Source organism: Clupea harengus, chromosome 14 (genome assembly GCF_900700415.2).
Source record: "Clupea harengus chromosome 14, Ch_v2.0.2, whole genome shotgun sequence".
Lineage (NCBI taxonomy): Eukaryota > Metazoa > Chordata > Actinopteri > Clupeiformes > Clupeidae > Clupea > Clupea harengus.
This window is the reverse complement of record NC_045165.1, coordinates 3,984,046-4,010,939: the sequence shown is the minus strand read 5'-3', so window position 1 is coordinate 4,010,939 and position 26,894 is coordinate 3,984,046. Positions and strand designations below refer to the sequence as shown.

Here is a 26,894-nt window from a genome sequence, read left to right as displayed (position 1 = left end):
GACACTGTCATTAAAAAAGCTTCTACTCCGAGCCACCAGGGGGCGTAACAGACAGTCATTCAAAAAGCTTGGTCAGTTACTAATATCCAGCAGTTGTAGATACACAAAACAGGAGCACAGTAACCCTTATGCAGAGGTGGGTAAGTAAAGCAAAAGCTGTACTCAAGTAAAAGTAGTCGTTCCTTTCATAAGAAGAAGTATGATGTGTCAAATTGTCCAATAGCTCCTGACATTCACTGAAATTGTAATTTTCTTTTATCAGACTGCAGAAAGCAATGGACAGAAATATTGCGAAGATCTCTCCACCACGCCATCTATTTGCCATCATGGGGGAGCTCGTCTTCATCTCATGTGATGACTTCATCAACAAGAACCCACCACCAACCGGCTTCAAGTACATCAAGTACCCAGACTGCTTACGGGCCTTACTTATGCAATTCTGTTACTCAAGCTGGCAGGCATTCAACGAGGCCCACAAGAACATGAACCAGATCTGCATTCACACGGCCTGATTACACAGTACCTGATTACATGAAGGCAGCAGTCAAGATCCTTTTCCAGGGCAATGATGAAGTTATTGTAACTCTCTTGCCTAATCAACTGGAAAACATCTGCACCATTGCAGATACTGTGACACTGGCTAACTGGCAGAGTTGAAAATAAATATTCTGATGTCATCAATTTAATCCAGGAGCTGTTGGAGGCCTGTGTCAATGCTGAACACTTTTATGGAGAAGAGCTGGAGAGAGTTAAGATGAAACTGGAGGAAACCAACATGAGGGAGCAAAGTTTATTTTTAAATCATTTTTACAGTTCAGGCACAATTCATAGTGTGTAACTGGTATTTAGATATAAGAGATATGTAATCAACCAATGATGTCTACATTAAAATAAAAATATTTATAACACCCATATTAATAACGGAGGGTGGCATTATTTCATGATGTAAAATTTAACACTGATAATAGTCAATGTATGTGTCCAGTGGAAATATTTGTTTTTGTGAGGACTTTCAGTGAACTCACATTCAACATGGCTAATGTCTGCTAACATGAGCTAACTAGCTAGTGGCTATGGACTACATGATTAGTTTGACTTTAGTTGTTGCAAGTAAACGTGTGGAATAAGAATAAATAATACAACTTCAACAATCAGAAAGAGGTAAGAGGTATGGGAAATTAAATACTAAATGTCAAAAACATATTACAATACTATATAGGAGTGTATAAGAGGTAAAGTTTGAATTATGGGTAATATGGCCCTGCATACAAGAGCCTTTACATTTGTAATCCCTCAGTAATCACTGCAGGCTGGGCAAGAAAACGCTCTTTACCCATCTAGTTCATCTCTGGTTATGAGCCTTTACCCATCTAATTCATCTCTGGATATGCATTTTTACCCATCTAATTAATCTCTGGTTATGCATCTTTACCCATCTAATTCATCTCTGGTTATGCATCTTTACCCATCTAATTCATCTCTGGTTATGCATGTTTTACTACCTGCATTTCCCTACAATCAAGATCATCTTCTCCAGCCAGGACCACCTTTCCTCTGGCCCAGTGCTAGAAGCCAAACCAGCCAGAGACTGTTCTTCCCGCTGTCGCCAGGCCAGAGCCCACCTTTCCCCAGAAGGACGGGCTCTCCTTCTTCTCCTGCGCTTTCTTCTGATCTGTCTGTAGCTTTCTGATGTCCTCCTCCATGTCCTGAGCACGCCTCTTATAGCCACACTCCAGTAGCTCCCGCTGCTCCTGAAACAACACACACAAGATGGAAAAACGTATCAAACCAAACACACGTCTCTAAACATAACACACTGATCTCAAACACCACACACTTAAATGGCATCTAGTGTTTAGTTTGCTGAATTGCAACAAGCTAAATAGCCTTCCCTCTACAAGAGTGGGCAAGTCTTACAGTGGCCATCAAATGCTATAAAAACACAAAAAGCCCCATCTCGAGCCAGTGTTTTGGTTTGCCCATTCTGGGCTACTGTGTACTCCGTAGAACTGGAACCACTCCCTATGTAAATACCAAGGGCTCATTCTAAGCTAACAAAACACAACAATTCGTAGTTACAGATAATTGCGCACCATTTAAAACATAATTAAGAATACTTTATTCCATTTCTACAAATAAATGCCACTAAAAACTACACACTGTGCCTTAAAAACATACAATACTATACACAACACACCTCCAATAGGAATCATGGAAGCATTTTCTCAGGTGTGTTCTTTGGATAAATGTTTTAGACGTCATCATTAACTGAGCTCATTTGGCTCAGTTACCTTGAGTTTAGCCCAAATCTGTTACCATGGATGCGTTACCTTCAATGTAGCTACTATTAGCATTTCCTCAGACCTGCCCTTTTGTTTGAGTTATCTTCAGTTTAGCTGTTAGCATTCCCTCAAATCTGGTTCCCAGTTACCTTCAATGTAGCTATGATTAGCATTCCCTCAGACCTACCTTGAGTTTAGCGGTTACAACCCGCTCCAGCTCTGTCTGGGCTCTCACTCTTTCCCCCTCCATCTTCACCTCCAACTGCCTGATATTCTCCTTATTGCTTCTCTCCAGGTCACGAATGGCTTGCTGCTGGAGGTTGGTACGCTGTACCAGAAGTTTCTGCTGCTGCTCGGCTTCCTCCCGCCTTACCTTGTCCTCTAAGAGAGAGAGACAGAGAGAGAGAGAGAGAGAGAGAGAGAGAGAGAGAGAGAAATATGTGACTTCAGTTGGCTAAATCCATTCACATACAAGGCTGGTAGGTATCTCCTGAACACCTTGAACCATTTAGTAAAATCCATAGATATTATTATGACGGTTCTCATAATATTTATAATAATAATATCGTAATAATATCAGTCACAGCTTCTAATCATGTGATGGGAATTACTGTTAATTGTATCATAGGGCTGTTTTGTCCTTAACTTTCCTGGCAACTTATGCTAGGATATGATGTCTTCCAGGATGTTGTGAGGCAAAATAACACAGCATGTACGTAAGTGTTAATGCTGCCTTTAATACCAGTCATATGCCTTAAATGAGATTCACCAACAATAACAAAAGGGCAGGAGATCCAGGCAGAAGTTTCCAAAGGGCACAATTTAACAGATCCAGAAAACAAGCTTGGGTCAAGAACAGCAAAAATATCAACAGGTTGACTGAACACTAAAACGAACACAGGGATACAAAAAGCCTGACCAATCACAATATGTAGAACTATCGGTCTAGGAGTTTAAGCTATAATTCATCCAGCAAAGACCTGCGTGTAACTTACCCTGTGGTGTATGTAGGTGACGTGACCTTGATGCTATATCGGTCGTGTATGTAGTGACGTTCCATGACCACTGAAAGGCCGCAAGAGAACCAGCTTACCGCAGCTCAGACAGTCACACTTTCAGGACCAACACAAGCTTGGGTCTTACCGTGAGTAGCCAGCTCCCTAATTTTTCTCTAACAGTTCAAGTTTTAGGATGTTATATTAAATGAGGACATGGCATGGTCAGCTGTCTTTACCTCACCACCTCAGCACAGGGGTGCCCCAAGGCTCGGTGTTGGGACCACTTCTCTTTGCCATGTACTCATCAAAATGTACTATCAAAATTGACTCCTTATATCTTGCTCCTTCCAAAGCAGCAAGACATCTACGTAGGTGTCATTATGGATGACCAACTAACATTCACAGACCACATTGCCTCGGTTTTCAGTTCATGCCGCTTCACGCTATTCAACATTCGCAAAATCAGGCCGTACCTAACCCAGTATGCCACCCAGCTGCTGGTACAAACCCTGGTGGTCCAGACAGCGGCGGTGCATCTGGTGTTCAACCAACCGAACAGGGCACACGTCACCCTGCTACTTATTGAGCTCCACTGGCTGCCTGTAGCTGCTCGCATTAAGTTCAAGTCACTTATGCTTGCTTACAGAGTGACTGCTGGTTCTGCTCCCACTTACTTAAAGGGCAAATGTTACCCCCCATATGCTGCACTCGTCTAATGAGCACCTCCAGGGGGGAGGATACGTACAGCTGAGTAAAAAAACATGTTTGTGTATGCTTTCAATTCTAGCTCTTAGAAAGAAAGGAAATTAGAACCGGACAAAATTGGCAGATCAGACTATTTAGGATCAAATCGAGTCTTTCACTGTAAAACATTTAAAAATGTTTTAAATCCTGTCTGTTTAAAACGTCCCCCTCACCTTCCATCTTCTTTTGGGCTTCAGTTAGAGAGCGGTCAGCAGCACGGATGCTCTTCCCAACTACGTTCTTCTCCTCCAGATACTCTGTCAGAACCTCCTCACTCTGACAACACACACACACATATACATTTAAATTATTTATTTGAATCCACCAATCATATTCTGAACAGAAAGGATTAAAACATTTCTCAGAGGTTGAATACAGCTTAGTGACTCATGGGTACAAGAAACATCTCCTACGCCAAACAGCAAGACTACCTACCTACTTTACATACACACACACACACACACACACACACACACACACACGAATACACACAGAGATACATAATAAAACTTGTAATAACCATGATTCCTTTGTTGCTATGATAATCTGTAGAGCTCAGTTAGTTTCTTGCAACACACACGCACAAACACACTCAGTCGAACTCACCATGACTCCCTTGCGTTTTTCTGATCTGTAGAGTTGAGCTCCTCTGTTGAGTGCAGAGCGGAAGTCTTCATAGCCCCCAGACCTCATGTAGGAGCCGTTGGTCAGAGCTTTATCCAGAGAGGCAAACGCCTGGGAGATGACTAACCAGCACCCTTTACGAGACACTTTTACATTCTTCTTACACAACTCCCCATACTCTTTCGCCATGTCTGTCTGTGGAAAGAGGGACAAGAATGTACCAGGGCATTAAAGTCATTAATAAAATTCCTAATTAAGATATTTTTCAGATCCAAACAGCATACGCTGTTTATTTGACCTTGACAAGATGCATGCCAATAATCTTTTTATCTACTCTTTCTATGTCAGAATACAAAACATTTAACTTTTGACAAAACCTTCCCAGAGGTTTGTCCAACAACTGCTGTAGCATGCTCTGCCTGAGTTTGTTGAGTGAGATGTGTGTGTGTGTGTGTGTGTGTGTGTGTGTGTGTGTGTGTGTGTATGTGTGTGTGTATATCTGAAACTGATGGTACCACAAGCTGCTGCTGGTGTTTGTGGTCCTGGTCATTGAATGATTCATTGATGAAAATGCTGATGGCCAGTTTCTCTGCAGCAGTGTGAATCATAGACAGCGCCTCCTGAGTCTCTGTGGGGAACTTCACTTTGCGCTCCATCTCCGCCCGGTAGAACTTCAGAGCCTCTGTGATGGCCCGGCCGTTCTGTATCGCCGCCAGCGACTCCACAGCGCTCTCCAGACACGGCACCTTCCCACTGCGGATCGCCTCCACATACGTCTCTGCCAAGTTGCCCAGCACTGCAGGACAACAGAGATGCCATTACAGACCATTAGGGCAACAGAGATGACATTACAGACCAGCAGGTCAACAGAGATGACATTACAGACCAGCAGGTCAACAGAGATGACATTACAGACCAGCAGGTCAACAGAGATGACATTACAGACCAGCAGGTCAACAGAGATGACATTACAGACCAGCAGGACAACAGAGTTGACATTACAGATCAGCAGGTCAACAGAGATGCCATTACAGACCAGCAGGTCAACAGAGATGCCATTACAGACCAGCGAAATACATCCACTAGAACATTTATCAATTACATACTGTCTACTGGTCTTTTGCCCAGACCAGCATCTCTTCCTTCCACTGTTTTTTAGACCATACCAGCATCTTTACTGACTACTGGTCCCTTGTGACAGCTCTTTCTCCATTAACTCCATTAACTCCACTGTTACGACCCTGGCGGGTCTAGGCCCCGCCCCATGATATTTTGCATGCCTGTTCTGTCTCTGTCTACAACAGGTAATTGGAACCAGGTGTGGTTGATTGGCTGGGCTACAAGAGCCCTGATCAGCCAGCAGACAGGAGAGCTTTGGTCTTCCCTTCAGTTGGTTATCGCTGGTACTGACTGTACAATACACTTTTGGTTTCTATTCACAACCCTGACTTTCACCACACGTTTGCTATAATTATTATATAAACCTAAATCTTGTATTATTAAATAAATAACTTATATTATTATTATAAATTCTGCGTGGCCTTCCCTCTATGTTTTGTACATTAAGGTGTACGTCACATGTGGTATATGGACAATCAGGAATGAAGCTCTCAAATTCTGCCTTTGAGCCCAAAGGCTGCTGGAATCAGGTATCAGGTAGTGACAGGTGCTACTCACTCCTGCCGTTCAGCCCCCGGCCTCCTCTCATGGCCTTGACCTGGGCGCTGTGGTGGATGTAGCTGCAGAACGCCTTTGCCTGCTGCACAAAGCTGGACTCCAGGTCAGAGTCCCTCAGCTGCTCCATGCGTTTCATGTCTTTTTTGTTGGCTGGACGTTCCATCACGAAGCAGCGCCGCACAGCAAAGAAGTCCCTCAGGTTCTGCCGCAACTTATTGTGCTTTTTAACTTCAGGGGAGGAGCCTGTTTCGACTAGAGACACAATCAACCAATTCTCATTAATGATGAGGAGAGGTGACAGGGCAGTGTGTGTGTTTGTCTTAGCACGTGCATGTGTGTTTGTGTGTGTGTGTGTGTGTCTCTCACCTGGTTTCAGCTTCAGGGCGTTCTCCAGGTACTCATCGGCAGTGATGGGTTTGCCCTTCAGCTCCAGCTCCAGAGAGAAGTCTCTGACCGTCCACACGAAGGAGGGGAAGACCAGCATCAGCTCTGTCTTCCGGTCATGCCCACTGGACTTCACCTTGATGTGCTCCGTCAGTTCAGCCACAAACCTTTAGGGGGAGCTGTTCAGGAAAGGTGCATCTCCTCGAGAGATTTTTTTGCAGACGTTCTGTTTCTCATTGGCACAATATTCAAACATGAAGTTAATTTTTCTGTGTGTGTATCTGTGTTTGTGTGTGTGTCTGTCTGTATGTGAAAGGATACTGCAGTTTCTCCAGGGCGATGTTGTCAATGGTGCCCAAGCTGTTGTAGACCAGAGTGCTGCTGAGTAGAAGAGCCAGACAGAAGATCCAGGTGTCGTGTTTCTCATCGCCCTGGAAACCACCGAAATGGATTGTTGGGAATAATGTTTGATCTTTGTTTAGGTTGACACACAGAACTACACCAGCATTGAGCTATAGGAACACAGTGTAACGTATGAAGGACACAGAATGTCATTGCCAACCTTATATAAACAATATAGCATGGACAGGGATTAATCAACACAACACCCACACACACACACACACACACACACACACACACACACACACACACACACTTACACACACACACACACAATTCCATATTTGCTCCAGACTATGCATCACACAGCCCTCACCTTCTCCACGTCTCCCAGCCCCTCTGTGTCCAGCAGCACCAGGGTGTGACCTGATGAAAGGAGGGACATAAGAGTGTGAATGGATGGATAAACACACACACACGCACATTGTCTGTGTCTGTGTGTGTGTGTGTGTGTGTGTGTGTTTGTATGCGTGAGTGATGCATGCCCACCTGCTTTATTGGGGTGAGGCACACACCACATCCAGATGCCCTTGGTCTTGGACTCGATGGTGCTGCCCAAAGCAAAGCCTGAGAGGGTCACAATCACCAAGGTAACAATTACTACGGTAACAGCTACCACGACAAGATCCAGGTACATTGATAGTTTCTGAAGAAGCATTAGGCAGTCTTTTAAAAAAAACTGCAACACTTTAACCTGTTTGTGCCCCAGCCAGCCGGTTCATGAGGTAGGACTTCCCCGTGCGGTAGAGCCCCACTACAGCCACCACCACCACCGGCTGCTGGATCTGCTCCAGGATCTTCAGTGCCCCCTGCTGGACACGCAAGCGCCCGTCTGTCCCATTATCAATCAGACACACCGGGGCCTTCATGGCAACAGTACCTGGAATCACACACACACACACACAGACGAGTCCCAAATCACATAAAAAATATAAACAACAAAAACAGGAGTGAGAAAAACTGGACCCACATAGTAAAAGCATCCAGCAAGGTGACCTTGAGCGTCATGAAAGGTGCCATTAAATAAAATGTATTATTATTATTATTTTATTATTATTTGTGACACAGAAGCCCAAAAAACGCATATTTAGATCATCTGTAGTGATCATAGTGATATGCCTATTGCACAACACTGACCTTGGAGACTTCATTACGCTTCATTTATGCTGCACAAGTGGTAACGGATGCTAACGGATGCTAACGGATGCTAACGGTGACAGATGACGATGCAGACCAATGGCACAGTGGCTTTGACCTTTGACCTATTCAGCTGTGTATGCTGTGTATCCTGCCATCTCTGCCATCCTAACTATAATCCATACATACATCCATACTACATAACATAACCAAATGAAATGCTAATAAATCCTTCTAATCCTTCTATATCCTATTGCTAATGCCTGTATTGATACTGATAAAGTGGCCATATTACCTACTGTTAATTACTTACCTAAATGTATCTCCTTATCTATTTATCAAATTGATGTCTACTAACAACATTTTTCTTTCTCTTATAGCATGATCCAAATGATCCCCATTGCTCCTCATCTACACATATTGACAGTGGTGGAATGTAACAAAGTATTTTTACTTTGTTACTGTACTTAAGTAAATGTTTAGGTATCTGTACTTTACTTAAGTAAAAATACTAGTGCATACTTTTTACTTTTACTCCATTACATTTTTTAGCTATTATCTATACTTTTACTCGGCTACATTTCTACAATATGTGTTGTTACTCGTTACATTTTATGAACACAGTTTCGCCAAAATGTTGCCTACACAAAACTATAGATTGCGTTGCTGTTTTGGAAGTTTGAACCAATCAGGTGGCTCTATCAAATCCAATGATATCAGAGTGCGCGTTTGGCAGCAGCATTAGCGGTAGCTTTGCCTGTTATACCTGAACATTCAACAGACAGCCTGACTACTGCCTATTCAACATGGATCCAGAGTCGGCCTGAACTGAGCCCTCTGATATGAGCCACCCTTGGCACTATTTAAAAGATATGTTCGAGTTCAAAGGCCCCAAGAATGACTCCTGGAGGTTTCAATGCGTTTCCTGTCTCCCTCAAAAAAAGGAGTTGCTAGCCTTCAATAATTCGCCCTCAAATTTAAAGTAGCATATCGAGGTAAGCAGAGTGATTGCTATGCTAAGTTAATGTCCCTGACTTTTGAATATTGATGTATGTATTTCATTTGTTTACTGACTTGATATTATAATGTTATCTAGCGAAATGCATGTTGACATACAGCAATAGCATCAAAAAACATGATTGTATCTTCATTATATATTTAACGTAGTGGTAAGATAAAGCTGGTAGGTTAGCTATGTCAAGCCAGCGTGCCTTGTTCTGTCCAGTTTTACAATTACATTTGTTTTTCATGTTCCATGTTTCCCTTTTTTACACGTTTACAATTAAATAAAAGATGTAAAGATATCACATGGTGTCTTTATTGGTTTGGCTTAATTTGGTATTAACTTTGCAAATAATCTCTGGTAGATAACTTGTCATCCGCAGAATTGTAAGATATAGTGTGAACAGTATTACAGATGGTGGGCACAATAAGTACACCAACCTTTCCAATTAACAAATGTTGTTGCTTATAATTACTACTAGTAGTGACATCTGTAGAGGCATTTATTACCAGTAGCTATTTCTTTATCAAAATGACACAGCCTAGACATTGAGAGACAACCCATTGAGTACTTTTGCTTTTAATACTTAAAGTACATTTAAAAGTAAGTACTTTTTACTTTTACTTAAGTAGGATTGTTGATGTAGTACTTTTACTTTTACTTTCCTGGGTACTTGTACTTTTACTTAAGTACTAAACTTCAGTACTTCCTCCACCACTGCATATTGACAACTGAACTGAACTCACTCACTCTCTTTCTTTCTCTCCCAGTCTAGACTATCTTCACTGTGGGACGCTGCTGTAGTCTCTCCACCCGATCTACTTGTAGAAACCCTCAGCCCACATGCACCGATCACCGCTGTACTGCCGTACACTTATTCTACCCCATACTCTGTACTAGCATTTATATGCAATATATATAATTGCCACCACCGACATGTTTTTATGTTGCTACTCTACTTACTAGGGGTGGGAATCTCTTGGCACCTCACGATTCGATTCGATTCCGATTCAGAGGTCAACGATTCGATTTTTAAAACATTTGAGTTTGCTACTCAGTCTCAAATCACTTCCTACTTTGTGTTTGATAATTAAAGAAAATCAACAGATCTATTTTTTTATTAGAGAAAAAGTGTGTCCTTGTCACAATTACGACTTTCAATGAACAATGCAATAATCGATGCAGCTTGCATTTCAACACAAAATGAATGTGTAAAAAAAAAATAATAATATTAATTAAAAAAAATAATAATATTAATTTTTTATTTTTTTATTTTATTAAAAAAATCGATTATGAACTTTTCTGAATCGAGACAGAATCGTTCTAGAGAGAATCGAGAGAAATCGAAAAATCTATTTTTTTCCCCCACCCCTACTACTTACCCTTGTAACAGTAACCCTATGAGCACACTGTATACCCACTAAGCTGTTTTTGTATGCATCATGTATATACCAGATGATGTTTGTATATATATATATATATTATGTACATCTACCACATGTATGCTGTGTATGTATGCACATTTACCACTTGTTGTTTCCCCTCCCCTTCTGCCACACAACCTTACTACAGCTTACCTCCTTTAAGTGATGTTTCGGAGTGTCTATGTAGAGGGTCCTGTACAGATGAGAGTGTTTGTTATTAGTTATTGTTTTACTTCATCAGGCAGTTGACTGAAAGGGAACACCTGTACACATAATTTCAAACACTCAAAATGAACACGGAACCTCCAACTACTCTTGGCTAATTTTATTTCAGGTTCAGTCTGATGTAGTGCTATCCCATCTGCAGGTTTAATTGACTCATTAATTTGATTAGTTAAACTGTTTACCAAACAGGCAAGAGACAACGGCAGTGGCCAGAAGCATAAGGCACTCCACCAAGCGTAAAAAGCCCAGCTCACCTCCTGCTCCCCCCAGCAGCTAGGGGGCGCTACTCCATCCCCCCACATCCCCACAGCTACACACACTCCATCAAGCAGAAAAAGCCCAACTCACCTCCTTCTCCCCCCAGCCAGTGTGATCAGAGGTGTCAGGGGCGTGTTTGAAACAGTAGGGGGCGCCTCTCCAACCCCCCACATCCCCACAGCTACAGGCAGTGCCACCTCCCGACACGCGTGTCTGAGACAGAGAGGGGGCAAGCACAGACATTTGGTAAATAAACAAAACAAGGCTGACTTCAGTCAGTTTTTTGTGGCACAAACGACAAGCACAGACATTTGGTAAATGTGAAATTTAAGTCATTCTTGTGCAGTAAACAGGTGGCAGACGTGCAGCATTCTCTAAATCTCCCCACACTGTGATGCTCTTACATGCTTTTAGAGGTGGTGCAGCATTCTCTAAATCTCCCCACACTGTGATGTTCTTACATGTTTTTAAATTCTGTAAATCTCCCCACGCTGTGATGTTCTTACATGTTTTTACATTCTCTAAATCTCCCCACACTGTTAACCAAGTTTATCCAAACAGAACATGCGCTAAAGAAGAGCAGAACTACGAGGCATCATCCGCTGGAAACACACCTTGTAGTCATGACCTCTGTGCGTGCTGTTCTGGAAACAGTCCTTACACAGCACACACTCGGGGTCCAAACGACAGTCCCTGTGAAAACACACAGCCACGGGTGGTGGGATCACGACTGGGTACAAGAAATGTTGAACAGCAGGATACCGGAGTACCACACACAATATAATTATTAGAACCACACACACGTATAGGGATGGGAATCTCTTGGCACCTCACGATTCGATTCCGATTCAGTGGTCAACGATTCGATTCTAAACCGATTATCGATTCAAAACCGATTATCGATTATCAATTCTAAACCGATAAAACGATTATCGATGCATGCCGATTTTTAAAACATTTGAGTTTGCTACTCAGAGTCTCAAATCACTTCCTACTTTGTGTTTGATAATTAAAGAAAATCAACAGATGAATTACCTTCTCAATTTTTTTATTGGAGAAAAAGCTTTTCCTTGTCACAATTATGACTTTCAATGAACAATGCAATAATCGATGCAGCTTGCATTTCAACACAAAATGGATGTGTTAAAAAAAAAAAAAAAACGATTATGAACTTTTCTGAATCGAGACAGAATCGTTCTAGAGAGAATCGAGAGAAATCGAAGAATCGATTTTTTTTCCCACCCCTACACACGTACACACACTATTTCATCATAAAGGTGAATGTAGGGCATTAAGTTATCAAGCGACCTATGAAGTTCAATAACGGACAAATATGGGACCTCATGCACATAAGTATAGCGTGTGTGTGTGTGTGTGTGTGTGTGCGTGAGCACAGTCCTGCGTCCATGTTGCCTCCTGACCTGCATGAGTAGATGGTCTCTCCTGTCTTGGAGACTCTCCCACACAGCGTTGTGTTCTTCTGCCAACTCTGCACCCAAAACAAAGGCCATCATCAGTGCAGACCTGACATCATGTGACCCTAAAGCTCATGGGTTCCCCAAAGCAGCTGGAATAAGGGCCTGTTAGCCACGGTACCGTGTTTCTGTAGTTCAATTAGAGTTCCTTTAGCTAAACTAAAGTTCCTGTAACCCAACCGATCACTACTGTGCTGGAAGTCACTTTGGATTAAATGTCTGTGCTGAATGAGTAAATGTCCTTTACTTGGATTTGCCCCATCTTTGTACAGACAACATGCTAGGACATAATAATGATAATAATAACTAATATATATAAATTTATATATATATATAGAGAGAGAGAGAGAGAGAGAGAATGAGAAAGAGAAAGAGAAAGAAAAAGAGAGAGAGAACCTTTCAAGCACATGCACAACCAGGAGCATTGTTAGGTCTGATCACTCGGGGCTATAGCTTAAAGCTAAGCCCGAGTATTTTCGCCCTGAAAATAGAGGTGGTTCTAGCAAAACATCAGACAGGCTGTGCAACAGAGTGGAACTTGACTTGCACCCTCAGAAGGAGGGGAGAGTAATCAAGCGCTGCACCGTGCACAAAGTTGAGACGGGCGCATCCAAAAGAAAAGTTCCGAGATAACTCACTCATAAAGAAAACTCAAGGTAAATCATTAAGTGGGGTGGGTATTACACAGTGTATCGTTGACGTGAACATATAGCAACTCCAGAACCACCAGAAGACGGTTATTTTGGTGACTACACTGTACTCCAGTAAAGTTATTGAACATTTTTCCCACTTAAAAATGTAAATATATAAATCCCCCAATGCATAAGCTTTTTGCCCAAACGAAGTGTTTTAGTATAATCAACAGGAGATCACTGATGTGTGAAGTATGTTTGGTGATACTGCACTGTCTAAGAGTGAAGTTATTAGATATTTTGTAGTATCTCTTTTCGGTGTTGCACTTCGGAACGGTGTTCAGCTTGGAGTACAGCCGGTTTTGAAAATGAAACTTAGATTGTAGATCCTCTTATAGCTTATTGACCGGGTAGATTCACGTATGGCTTATTGACCGGGGACTTCGAATCTGTGAATAACTTTCCAACTTTACCGAAGTAGTTTACATAAACATAAATGATCAACATAAATGAGGTGTGTAAAGAATGTTCTGCGCTTTTCAAGGCAACAGGCAACTCAAAATGAAACTAAAGAAAGCTTTATTTGCGAAGGTCGTAGCCCACGTAGGGCTAGCGCTGCTTTAGGTGGTTCATGTGGCCACTGAGCTTCTATGCAGCTGCTTATGAGGTGCTAACAAACCGAACTAGACACCGTCCATAAACCAAAGTCACAATCTTGATTGAAAACAACAGAATGTATGCATCGAATTCGTAATGAGAAACAAAACAAATAAGGATCTCAACAAGCCTTACCATTGCAGTTGTTAACTTCGCACTTTCCCATTCGAGGCACAGCCCGGCCGTGTTCTGGACTGTTTGTGGGGAGTGGTTTCGCTTTCGTGACCAAAACGTGAAAGTAAAATTGGCTTCACGTGGCATATTAGTTTAGCCTGCCCCCTAGTGGACACAGTCTATTGGAAGTATTTTTCATGGGATTACAAAATGCCATGCAGCGCTCTACATTACTTACTTTTAAATGGGGAACTACCATTTGACAAAAAGAAGTGCAGAAATGTGTAGATGGCTTCAGTACAGCATGAAGTAGAAATGCTTGGGGAAAACACATGGAAGAATAGGCTGTAGTAGTACCAGTGGCATTTCTACATTAGGGGCAGGTCAGGTGGGGCACTGCAAAGTAGCGTGAATATCCGTGTGAATAAACTTGACTCACAAGCATTATAGTCTTGTTTTGGAGTAATTTGATTCGTGTGTTTTTGTGCTTGCTCTGTTAAATGCTGCTCTCCTCTGTCCCTCCTTTTCCGGTGGGGCAACGGCAACACAGACACAGACATTGACACAAGGGTTTAAATACACAGGACTAAATGAGGAAACACAAGGGTTTAAATACACAGGACGAGACAAGGACACAAGGCACAGGTGGGCAGGGAACAACGAGACACACGAGGCAGTAACGTGAGGGGCGTGAACAAAGGCACAAGGGACAACGAAAGCACATGGAGGACAGGAAGTAAACAAAGGAGCACATGGCCAAGCAAACACCAGGAACAAAAACACAACACTGGGCAAAACAACAAACATGAAACACCCGTCATGGCAGGACAAAGGGAACACATGAAACACCCGTCATGGCAGGACAAAGGGAACACATGAACCAGGATCAGGAGATCCTGGGCAGGATGGTGACACCTGCCAGAATATGTGTTTATTTTGAGGATATCCGATATATTTATTTTATTAACCCTTAACACAGGTTTGCAGGGGGTGAGGTGTGTGTGCAGCAGTAGTAAGGGGGTGAGGTGTGTGTGTGTGTGTGCAGTAGTAGTAATGGTGAGGTGTGTGTGTGTCGCAGTAGTAAGGGGGTGAGGTGTGTGTGTGCAGTAGTAAGGGGGTGAGGTGTGTGTGTGTGTGCATTAGTAAGGGGGTGAGGTGTGTGTGTGTGTGTGTGTGCAGTAGTAAGGGGGTGAGGTGTGTGTGTGTGTGTGTGTGCAGCAGTAAGGGGGTGAGGTGTGTGTGTGCAGTAGTAAGGGGGTGAGGTGTGTGTGTGTGTGTGCAGTAGTAAGGGGGTGAGGTGTGTGTGTGTGTGTGTGTGTCGGGTGAGAGTGTGTGTGTGTGTGTGTGTGTGTGTGTGTGTGTGTGTGTGAGGTGTGTGTGCAGCAGTAGTAAGGGGGTGAGGTGTGTGTGTGTGTGTGTGTGCAGCAGTAGTAAGGGTGTGTGTGTGTGTGTGTGTGTGTGTGTGTGTGTGTGTGTGTGTGTGTGTGTGTGTGTGTGTGTGTGTGCAGTAGTAAGGGGGTGAGGTGTGTGTGTGTGCAGTAGTAAGGGGGTGAGGTGTGTGTGTGTGTGTGTGCAGTAGTAAGGGGGTGAGGTGTGTGTGTGTGTGTGTGCAGCAGTAGTAAGGGGGTGAGGTGTGTGTGTGTGTGTGTGTGTGTGTGTGTGCAGTAGTAAGGGGGTGAGGTGTGTGTGTGTGTGTGTGCAGTAGTAAGGGGGTGAGGTGTGTGTGTGTGTGCAGTAGTAGGGGGCTGAGGTGTCTGTGCTGCAATAGTAAGGGGAGGAGGTGTGTGTGTGTGTGTGTGTGTGAGGTGAGGTGTGTGTGCGGCATCATTTGGTTCCCATGCTGGTGTAACAATAGCCAGCAACAGTCCGCCTGCCTTCACCGACTGCCTTTTGTGAAGTGAATGTGAAATAAATGTACGTGTGTGTGTGTGGGTGAGTGTGTATGTGTATGTATGTGTGTGTGTATGTGTGTGTGTGTGTGTGTGTGTGTGTGTGTGTGTGTGTGTGTGTGTGTGTGTGTGTGTGTGTGTGTGTGTGTGTATGTGTATGTGTCATGAGCCTTTGTCCAAAATAGCCTCTGGGCCCCTTCATGATCCATGTAGATGTTCGTGATGGTTCTCAATGTCCTACTCTTGTTCCCATCTGGCAAGTGATGGTTGTCGCACATCAGCACACGTGACTGTCTCTCCCTGACCTCAGGTGTCATGGCAACGCCCGGGTTTGACCCTCTCTTTTGTTATATCATTTGGCAGATTTGTGGAGATCATGCTTTGAATTTTGTTTTCAGCAGAGTTGTGTTCAACCCTACCAACCCCGGTTTGATGCCATCAGGCCATAGATCGCATCCCATCAGCATCACATACATTTGTTCTCTTCTCCGTTTGATGCCATCAGGCCATAGATCGCATCCCATCAGCATCACATACATTTGTTCTCTTCAAAGAGGTGCCCCCTGGTGGTGATGTTCTGCCATTAGAGAGTCTTTTATTGTGGCACTGGTATTTCCTTCAAGAAATGTAAATGTTGTTTAATCACGAAAGTCCCTTTTTTGTTCTAAAAATATTACAAATTATCAGGGACAACAAAACCCACGAAAACAGAACAAAATCCAACCCATAATGTAACTGTTTTCAAATTAGTTGAGGAAGTAAATCATAGTACAACCGGTTTATGATGCAACAAAAAAGGCATGAAACACATAAGCCAAATAAATGAACAATAAAATACTGTGCGTACTAGCATAATGCAATCATTTAAAATACCTACTGTAGAAATGGCATTTTCACCACTCGTTCAAAGAGAAAAACAGCTGCGTCCAGCAGGTTGTAAGCCTGAGTTTGCTTAAGCATTGCCAATCTGTGTGTACAGACATTTGTAGTATCATTTCTTACTGTTTTAGGCTTGCAGGATCCATCACTCATAAACCACGTATGCAGGCCTGTCACACATCACCAACTGTCACACATCACCACTGTCACATATCACCAGTGTCACACATCACCAACTGTCACACATCACCAGTGCCACACATCACCAACTGTCACACATCACCAACTGTCACACATCACCACTGTCACACATCACCAGTGTCACACATCACCAACTGTCACACATCACCAACTGTCACTCATCACCACTGTCACACATCACCAACTGTAACACATCACCACTGTCACACATCACCAACTGTCACACATCACCACTGTCACACATCACCAGTGTCACACATCACCAACTGTCACACATCACCAACTGGGACACATCACCAACTGTCACACATCACCAACTGTCACACATCACCACTGTCACACATCACCAGTGTCACACATCACCAACTGTCACACATCACCAACTGTCACTCATCACCACTGTCACACATCACCAACTTTCACACATCACCAACTTTCACACATCACCACTGTCACACATCACCACTGTCACACATCACCAACTGTCACACATCACCAACTGTCACACATCACCAACTGTCACTCATCACCACTGTCACACATCACCAAATGTCACACATCACCAACTGTCACACATCACCAGTGTCACACATCACCAACTGTCACATAAAGCACGGAAACATACCGTGCTGCAATGCAATTGCTCTGGGGTTTTCAGCTTCAAAATTCACCACAACAACTTCACGCAAGCGCCACCAAATCTTCACTTAAGTCTCACACCATGATCAGGGGTGTAGTAGGACTGTTCCGATTCCTCAATCACTGGACACCTGACTCCATTAGGTCTATTCACATTGAAGCTCTCTCGCTGAGGACCTCACTCCTGGGAGGCTGGGTTAGCTAGCTTCCTGCTCTTACTCCGCACCACGATCACAGTGCGGATTATTTCCCCTGAAAACCACGATCCCAGGTCTCAGTATGGCAGTATGGAGACTATAGGTTAGGGTCAAATAACCCATTCTGGGTAAACAGGTGGAAAAGGGAATTTATACTTTTATAATTAAAGAATAAAGTATTTGTTTTCATCTTGCAGTAACCAAGTATCCAGCTTTCATTTTGCAGTGATCATGGATCAGGCCATTTGTTGTGGTTAAGTATAACAATGGCAGAATTGAAATGAATATCACGGATTGGTTGAATTTTCTATTGTGACATTTTCTATAGAATGTCAATTCATTTTTTGATATTTGCACACCTATGAAGCCGTCCCCATTTTTTTTTACTGTATTATACTTGCATTTCAATTGTTTGTTGTGAAATTTAAATGAACTGTCGCGTTGTGACAGAGTTACAAATTAGTGGGCCGATGACGGTACAGAGAAAAACACTGGAAGCGGCTCACACGTGGACTGACCTTCAATTACACTAGTTTTATATGACCTTCAATTACACTAGTTTTATATGACCTTCAATTACACTAGTTTTATATGACCTTCAATTACACTAGTTTTATTTGGCCAATGTTGCCTCCGCTGTGTTTGGCCTTCCTCTTCGCTATGTTGAAAACGTAATGAAAATGATATTACCTATTAATAAAGGTTGTTAAAACACAAGCTTGGCTTGGTGGGACTTTCTGTCCCTCTGCTCAAACCCCACAGACACAAAAGGTGAATATTTTTAGTTTCTGATCATTTGCTGAGCAATTCCTCTGTTACCCTTTGTTACTTTATCCTAAAGTATCCTCTTTCTTTCTTTTTTTTTGAAAGTGAAAAGAGTTGCACAATAACCTAGATCTGCACATGCAGCTAACTATTAAAAATATAGACATATTTATAAAAGAAATTACTGCTCTAAAACTAATTCTTCACAGAAGTAGTGGTATTTGACTGATTGTTTATAGTGGACAGTCTAGCTTGATCCCTATTTTATTGCTTTGGTGATTCTGAGCAAACGTATTAGCTGGCCAGTAATGTTTCTTTGTTGCATGCAAATGGACCTTGCACCTAAGTGATCCCTTTATAGCTGGTGTACAGGTATAGCTGCTTTTTCTTATGTCTTTATCATACCTGACCTAGAGAGCACCAGAGATAATATTTATAGAGGGCCTAAGGCACCCACCGAGCCAGAAGCACCTCCACATTTAGAGAATATGAAATACTGGGAGAATACGAAAAAGTGTTTTTAAACCTTTAAATGTTTCTCATCTTATTTTCTATTAAAAATACCTTGTTTTTGGCTATCTCATAATGTCATACTGTTTACCATCTGTGGGAGTGCAAATCAGAATTAAAGTCTGGAAGCTTTAACCTGGTATATTGCACGGAATCTACTTTTTATTGTTTCATTTTATTATTATTGTTGTTGGTGGTGGTGCTGGTGGTGTTGGTGGTAGTAGTAATAGTAGTAGTAGTTTGCAGTAGTAGCCTACTAGTAGTTTACACCCAAGAGCGCCCTGTATTTATGTAGGTCATTTATGAAAGATTGCATTTGATTATTAAGAGTACATGCTTATGCCACCTGATGTTCATTTGTTATTGTCATTTAATGTCATCAAATCTTTAGATCACTGAAGAGCTACTCTGGATGATGTGCGTGGAAGACCAGAGTAAAATAGGCAATTGCATAAATACATTATATAAATGATTTTCAAAGACATCATCATTTTGGACACACCGGCTGTTGATGTTTGCCTTTTAGTATCTTTATTTCTGGACATACAAATAATTCAGGAACACTTGCTCTAGCGTTACGGAGGCAGTCATGACCATTGTTGTAGTCTCCATTTTAGACGCAGACGCAGGTTTTAATTAATGACACACACCAGTAGTACAATATTAACTGTTGTAAATTAAACTGTGCATGATTCCTTTAACGTCAGCCATACGTACAGTAGGATAGGCCAACAACGCCTCCTTGGTGCCATTCGGTGCGTAGACACCGCATCAGAATAGCAGAATACCCGGAAGCTACACAGTTGCCATCAGGGAGCAGGCTTTAATCCCTGACCAGAGGCCAAATAGATCATGTCAGTTAGGTAGCGCTGGTAATTTACTGACAGTCGACTCCAGAATCCGGGGTTAAACGCCACAGATTCATTTGAGATCTGTGAGGGGAAATTACCTTTTTCGTTATTTGTTGGCTGTCGTGACTGCGTAAAGACGCGAGGAAGAGGTCGGCGGCTGGCAGCGCACAGTGGTACGTTGGTCTGTTTATTATCTTGATAAGCAAACCAAGGAAACATTAATACATAGCATACTTTCCTATGTACACATTTCCTTTTAGGTTTCGGAAATAACCAGATACTAAGGTTTTTTTGTATTACTGCCAGGAAGAAAGGGCCTCCAATGTAAACAAACCTGGCTTTCCAGCTGGCGAGTTAACGGCTAGGTAGCTAACGTTAACGTTGTTCTGAAGCAGTTTCCTTTGTGCGACAAGCTAACGACGGATAGCTATCTATAGTTAACAACAACGGCCAACAAGAGTTGTTAGTCTAATTATTTAGTAAACACTATGTGTTGTAGATTATGTCTACACAATGTCTTCCTGCCTTGTCTGATGATCGGTTTAAAAATCGAAACGTAACCTGGCTATCTAAGTAGCCATTTCCTTTCTCGGTAGCTAGCCATCGCTAACATAACCATAGACATAACAAAGGCTACATTCTGACCCTGAGTTCAATAAGGAAATCATTTTTTAAATATTTACATACCGTAGTTAAAATACCTTCGTTTGTTTACTTAAGGGATAATTATTGTGTATCTGCATTACTCCTAGAACTCAACGTTAATAATGCGTAACATAATTAGAAGGTGAGCTAACATTATCTTGTTTTAATAATATTAGTTAACGTAAAGTTACATCTAAGCAACATAGCATAGCCATATTAAGCGTTTTAGTAGGCCTACATTCAGATTAGTAATATAAATATGCTAACGATATTATCAAGAGTACTTGACACTTTTAGATGTATTGTTATGTATCATAACTAATCTGTGAGGGCGGATGACAAAGCTTAGGAATTGCTCTTTAATAGGAGTTTACGCTTATGTTGCTGTTTATCTCAAACTTACTTTATTCTATATTCACTTGGAGCTTCCGTAGATTACTATTCGGTTTCATTTTACATATTTAAAGCGATGATCTTGAAATGGGTGTATTCGTGTCACTGCCAAGCCTTTGCCAGGAACTGCAAAGACCAAAATGCTGTAGAGCCGGTGGTAATGTCATCTATTCCTGTGTCTTTAAGACACTGTAAAGGCAAGAGTTTGAAACTATAGTATTTCATTACTATTTATGGAAAATCCAATAAATTAGTAATTTTAGTGATCTTTACTCCTAAATCTGGTATGGAAAGATCATTTCACTTCTTCCCCTTAACAATTGTGTTTTTGTGATGTAATGTCATGAGAGTCCCTGTCGACTTGCACTGCGGCCTGATCCGAAACCACCGGCTGCATCTGTGACGCCACATATGTGGTCCTTCTCCTTTTTGAAGCTGTATGTGGTTCAAAGTGATACACCCACCACTTCCACACAGTCAAGGAGGAAATGCTTGTAGGCCTATATCAGAGGAAGTCTATCAGAGTGTGAGCGAAGTTGTTTCCCTGAGACGTACAGAGAGAGTACTCGCAGACCCGTCAGTTAGTTATTGACACAGTCTCATCAGTTAGTTACTAAGCCTTAGACTGTGTCAATAAATAACTATGAGACTGTCAATAACTACCAGCCTATGAGACTGTCAATAACTAACAACCTATGAGACTGTGTCAATAACTAACTATGAGACTGTGTCAATAACTAACAGCCTATGAGAATGTGTCAATAACTAATTATGAGACTGTGTCAATAACTAACAGCCTATGAGACTGTGTCAATAACTAACTATGAGACTGTGTCAATAACTAACAGCCTATGAGACTGTGTCAATAACTAACAGCCTATGAGACTGTGTCAATAACTAACAGCCTATGAGACTGTGTCAATAACTAACTGCCTTAGACTCTAAGGCAGTTAGTTATTGACACAGTCTCATAGTTAGTTATTGACACAGTCTCATAGGCTGTTAGTTATTGACACAGTCTCATAGTTAGTTATTGACACAGTCTCATAGTTAGTTATTGACACAGTCTCAGGCAGTGAGTTATTGACACAGTCTCAGGCAGTGAGTTATTGACACAGTTAGGTTCTTAAAAAATGTAAGATCTACATCATTCCGACTCTGGAGTACTCTTCAGGCCTGAGAACCGGCATTGAATGAATAGCTGAAAGGGTCCTTATGGAACCATATGAAAAACGGTTCTAAGAAGAACAATCTTCTTTGTCCTTTTTTCCTCTTGTTAAACGCCATGGTCTTCGAGTGTGTTACGAGGTTGTGTGTGTCTGTGTGTGTTCTTATAGGATAAGTTGTTAAACGCCATGGTCTTCGAGTGTGTTACGAGGTTGTGTGTGTGTGTGTTCTTCTAGGATAAGAGGACTTTGGGGTCTGGAGAGGAGAGAGAAGATGAGCCATGGAGCGCCCGGGCGAGAGTTTACAGGCTACCTGGGCTCCCTCTCAGCATCAGTGCTGAGCCTGCCTCTGCTGCTGCTCCTGAGTTCAGCATCCACAACACAGGCTACAGGTGTGTGTGTGTGTGTGGGTGTGTGTAGGGGGGTGGCTGTGTGCGCGTTCAGCATCCACAACACAGGCTACAGGTGTGTGCGCGTTCAGCATCCACAACACAGGCTACAGGTGGGTGGGGGTGGGGGTGGGTGTGTGCGCGTTCAGCATCCACAACACAGGCTACAGGTGGGTGTGTGGGGGTGGGTGTGGGTGTGTGCGCGTTCAGCATCCACAACACAGGCTACAGGTGTGTGTGGGTGTGTGCGCGTTCAGCATCCACAACACAGGCTACAGGTGGGTGTGTGGGGGTGGGTGTGGGTGTGTGCGCGTTCAGCATCCACAACACAGGCTACAGGTGTGTGTGGGTGTGTGCGCGTTCAGCATCCACAACACAGGCTACAGGTGTGTGTGGGTGTAGGTGGATGTGTGCGTGGGCGTAGTATGTGTCAGCTTGAGTATAGTTTGCAAATTCATTTTTCGGTTTGGTTATTGTTGTGTGCAGAGTTGGGAGGCACCCTTCTCCTCTGCCTCGCTGTTTCTGTCTCTCTTTCTCTCTTTCTCTCTTTCCCCCCCTCTCTTTGTCTCTTTCTCTCTTTCCCCCCCTCTCTTTCCTCCCCTCTCTTTGTCTCTTTTTCTCTCTCGCCCCCCCCCCTCTCTTTGTCTCTCTTTCCCTCCCTCTCTTTGTCTCTCTTTCCCTCCCTCTCTTTGTCTCTTTTTCCCTCCCTCTCTTTGTCTCTCTTTCCCTCCCTCTCTTTGTCACTTCACTGTCTGTCTCTCTCACCCCTTTTCCACTTGGTCTCCTTCTCTTTTTGTTTATCTCCTACCCACTCTTCTCTCTCTCTCTCACTCCCTCCTGCTTCCTCTCTCCCTCTCTCTCTCTCTCTCTCTCTGTCTTTCTTTCTCAGTCATCTCCATCTGTTTCATGACTCAGTGGCCAGTTTCTCCATGGTGTAGATTACAGGCTACTTAAGCCAGCCAGATGCCACTGCTTGTAAGTCATTATGGCCGCTCCAATCAAACGATACCCTTGTAAGTCTTTATGGCCTCTCCAATCAAACGATACCCTTGTAAGTCTTTATGGCCGCTCCAATCAAACGATACCCCTGTGTCATACTAACCTACTGTTCCTTATCTTTATGTACGTAGCCATGGTACATCAGGAACACTACGCTCTGTTTTTTGATGATTTATGGTAGTTGTTTCACCTGATATGACTCGTCGTTGTAATCCACTGTGTGTGTGTGTGTGTGTGTGTGTGTGTGTGTGTGTGTGTGTGTGTGTGTGTGTGTGTGTGTGTGTGTGTGTGTGTGTGTGTGTGTGTGTGTGTGTGTGTGTGTGTGTGTGTGTCCCTCCCTCAGTCTGCAGGCCTCCACTGGAGCCAGAGAATGGAGGGTACACCTGCCACCCCTCTCCCTGTCGCACGCTGAGCCAGGGCACGGTGATCGAGTACTTCTGCGACGAGGGCTACGTCATGAAGGGAGACTACCAGTATCTCACCTGCACCAACGGCGAGTGGGACACGCTCTCGCAGGTCCGCTGCCTCCTCTCCCCAGGTGAGTCTGCCAGACCCGGACAGGAGTCTGGACCGCTGCGGCTCGGCCATGATGACTGGCACCGTGCCCTGACCATATGCCACACGAGCGAGGGACTACAACACCGTGCCCCTGACCACCTGCCACACGGGCGAGGCGACTACAACCAAATCAGATAGATTCCATTGCTGTCAGTAGCAATGTCCTAACTGGCCACAAGCAACTCAGAGCAGAGTAGCGCAGTGCAATGTGTCAGTGTTTGAGCTCAAAGGCTGTCAGACACCCTGTTTTTATGTATTTATAATGCTAGTGTAGGCAAACAGATAAACAATAATAACGACAAATAATGCATGAGGTGGTAGCTCATAGACAGAGTTTGTTTTGGGATCTAACATGATGTAACAGGCCTGCTTAATAGCTACATTTGGACCGAAGAAGATCTAAAAATAGGGCCCAGGTTGAAAAATGGCAGACGTTTTGGGAAGTTTTTTGAGACACAGTGTGAGGCAGACTGCAGGCATTTCTATCTGCAGGGCTCTGGAACAACAGGGTCTGTGTAGGCACTATTCACAGCTGTTTGGTGTGTCGCCTTAAACTCGCCTTAAAGATCTGTTCCAGTGTGCATTTCTGACCCAGTCTTACCTGTAAAAGATGCTATCAGTATACAAAGTGAAACATCTTGATGACGTGACGGATGATCACAGTTTCTGGCACTGTCCTGCAAAACCGGTTCTGCAAAATGCGGTTTTCCTGTGAGACTCTCCACCCCTAATCAGGAATGTTCATTTACCAACTTAGAAAGACTGGTGTGCCTGACCTATGACCTCACCTGATGCGTGACCTATGACCTCACCTGATGCGTGACCTATGACCTCTGTGAATTGTCTGTTTAAGAAGCATGGATCAGTCACCTGCTGACTGTACCCTCCTGTGGCAGATACTTTACTCACGTTTGTGTACATAATCTAACCTTAGTGCTGGTTAGATGTAGAAAAATGAAAGACCATATATTCTGCAACTATTCTGTCTTAATGTCTGCGCTGATCAATTGAACATAGCAGTAGCAGTTTGTGCAAGTGGTATGTGATTGGTCAGGAAGCCTGTGATGATGTAGCGTGTGGTCCTGATGGTATGTGATTGGTCAGGAAGCTTGTGATGATGATGTGTGGTCCTGATGGTGCACTGATGGTTCCTCTTCCTCCCGGAGCAGAGAAGGATCCAGAGCCGGTGTTTGGCATGAACACCCTGTCCCTGGTGGCCACCACAGCCAGCTCCGTGGCTCTCGTCCTCCTCCTGGTGGTGCTGGCGGTGCTGCTGCAGCCCAAACTCAAGTCCTTCCACCACGGCCGGTGAGTACGCTGGGTCAGCGCTGGGTCAGCTGGATCCACTGGCTGCTGCTGGACAGTCTACCTCCTGTAGCGTCCGTATTCAGATGGGATATTAGGGGGAAAAAAGAAGCCATCGTGTGGGATGAGGTATTCCTCTTGGGGCATACATGAGCATTATAGCAGCCATCGTGTGGGATTTAGACCAATCTTGAGTGTTTGTGGTTGTGTGGGGAGGTGTAGCCATCGTGTGGGATTTAGACCAAGCTGAGTGTTTGTGGTTGTGTGCGGAGGTGCAGCCATCGTGTGGGATTTAGAACAATCTGGAGTGTTTGTGGTTGTGTGGGGAGGTGCAGCCATCGTGTGGGATTTAGAACAATCTTGAGTGTTTGTGGTTGTGTGGGGAGGTGTAGCCATCGTGTGGGATTTAGAACAATCTGGAGTGTTTGTGGTTGTGTGGGGAGGTGGGGTACTTCTGGTTTAGAGGATAAATCCCAGTAATGTTTTTGGTCACTTTTGACCCTTGCCCTTATTTCCTGTGTACTGCTCACATCAGGCGCCAGGGCATTAACTCTCTCGATGCCAGCTAGCCAAAGAGCAGGTAGTAATGGTATCGCGCATCACTTCCTGTCCTGACCCTACCACTTCCTGCACCCCCAGGCGTGATGAGGAGGTGGGCGGCCAGCCTGTGTCCATCATGGTGGACGGGGTGCAGGTGCCGCTGCCCTCCTATGAGGAAGCGGTTGCCGGGAGTAGCGGCGGCGGCCCCCCCACTGTGCCGCCCCCCCCTGAGGAGCAGACGGCTGTTGGCACGACGACCCCGAGGCTGTCGGCGCAGCCCCCGCCCGCCCCCCAACCAGAAACGTGGGCTCAGGCGCAGCATGCGGAGATGGCGGTGGTGCACCGGGTGCCGTCCCCTTCCTCGCCCTCCTCCTCCTCCTCCTCCTCGTCCTCGCTGTCGTCATGGGGACCGGTGCTAGGAGCCACCGCAGGGGAGCGGCCCAGCGGCGCACACAGACGCGGCGAGCAGCCCAGCCTGCTGCTACAGGCCTCCGAGCTGGACTTCGCTGACGGTATGGCCACACTCAACCCTCACTTTGATTTGGAACTGGGTGTATAATATCTAATCAGTGTTCACAGGTCCAGGCGCGGTCATTTAGGACGTTTGAGAGAGCATTTGCCTGCTGTCTGTGGATACACGTTTGCAGTAACGATACGATCATGTTCATTCTGTGAGTTTGAGAGGCGAGTGTTTGATGTGTTTCATGAGTTATGATGAGTGATGAAAGTTTCAGCATGAGTTATGACTGATGACTGTTTGATGAGTGTTTGATGTGTTTTGATGAGTGATGAAAGTTTCATGAGTTATGACTGATGACTGTTTGATGAGTGTTTGATGAGTGTTTGATGTGTTTTGATGAGTGATGAAAGTTTCATGAGTTATGACTGATGACTGTTTGATGAGTGTTTGATGAGTGTTTGATGTGTTTTGA

General features: G+C 43.8%; 2 protein-coding genes across 2 annotated transcripts in view; one reads left to right on the top strand and one right to left on the bottom strand.

Annotated features, from left to right (window-relative positions):
- Window positions 1–782: 782 nt before the first annotated feature.
- LOC105909799 (guanylate-binding protein 1-like) lies at window positions 783–14,139 on the bottom strand. Its single transcript, XM_031580744.2, has 16 exons — window positions 14,058–14,139; window positions 12,580–12,647; window positions 11,773–11,851; window positions 11,249–11,371; window positions 10,829–10,868; window positions 7,806–7,991; window positions 7,601–7,678; window positions 7,428–7,477; window positions 7,031–7,140; window positions 6,692–6,876; window positions 6,326–6,577; window positions 5,164–5,444; window positions 4,631–4,843; window positions 4,198–4,300; window positions 2,470–2,663; window positions 783–1,751 (listed from the first exon to the last, which is right to left on the bottom strand). Exons 1-16 carry the CDS (start codon window positions 14,058–14,060, stop codon window positions 1,566–1,568), a joined length of 2,151 nt encoding a protein of 716 aa, XP_031436604.1. The 5' UTR covers window positions 14,061–14,139; the 3' UTR covers window positions 783–1,565.
- Window positions 14,140–19,858: 5,719 nt separating this feature from the next.
- Window positions 19,859–26,894, top strand: part of LOC105909814 (sushi domain-containing protein 6-like) — a 7,562-nt gene continuing 526 nt past the window's right edge. Inside the window, exons 1-5 of the mRNA XM_031580691.2 lie at window positions 19,859–20,140; window positions 22,409–22,563; window positions 23,903–24,097; window positions 25,287–25,425; window positions 26,062–26,474. Coding sequence (XP_031436551.1) covers window positions 22,446–22,563; window positions 23,903–24,097; window positions 25,287–25,425; window positions 26,062–26,474 — 865 coding nt within the window. The 5' untranslated portion in view covers window positions 19,859–20,140; window positions 22,409–22,445. The remainder of the gene's footprint in view (window positions 20,141–22,408; window positions 22,564–23,902; window positions 24,098–25,286; window positions 25,426–26,061; window positions 26,475–26,894) is intronic.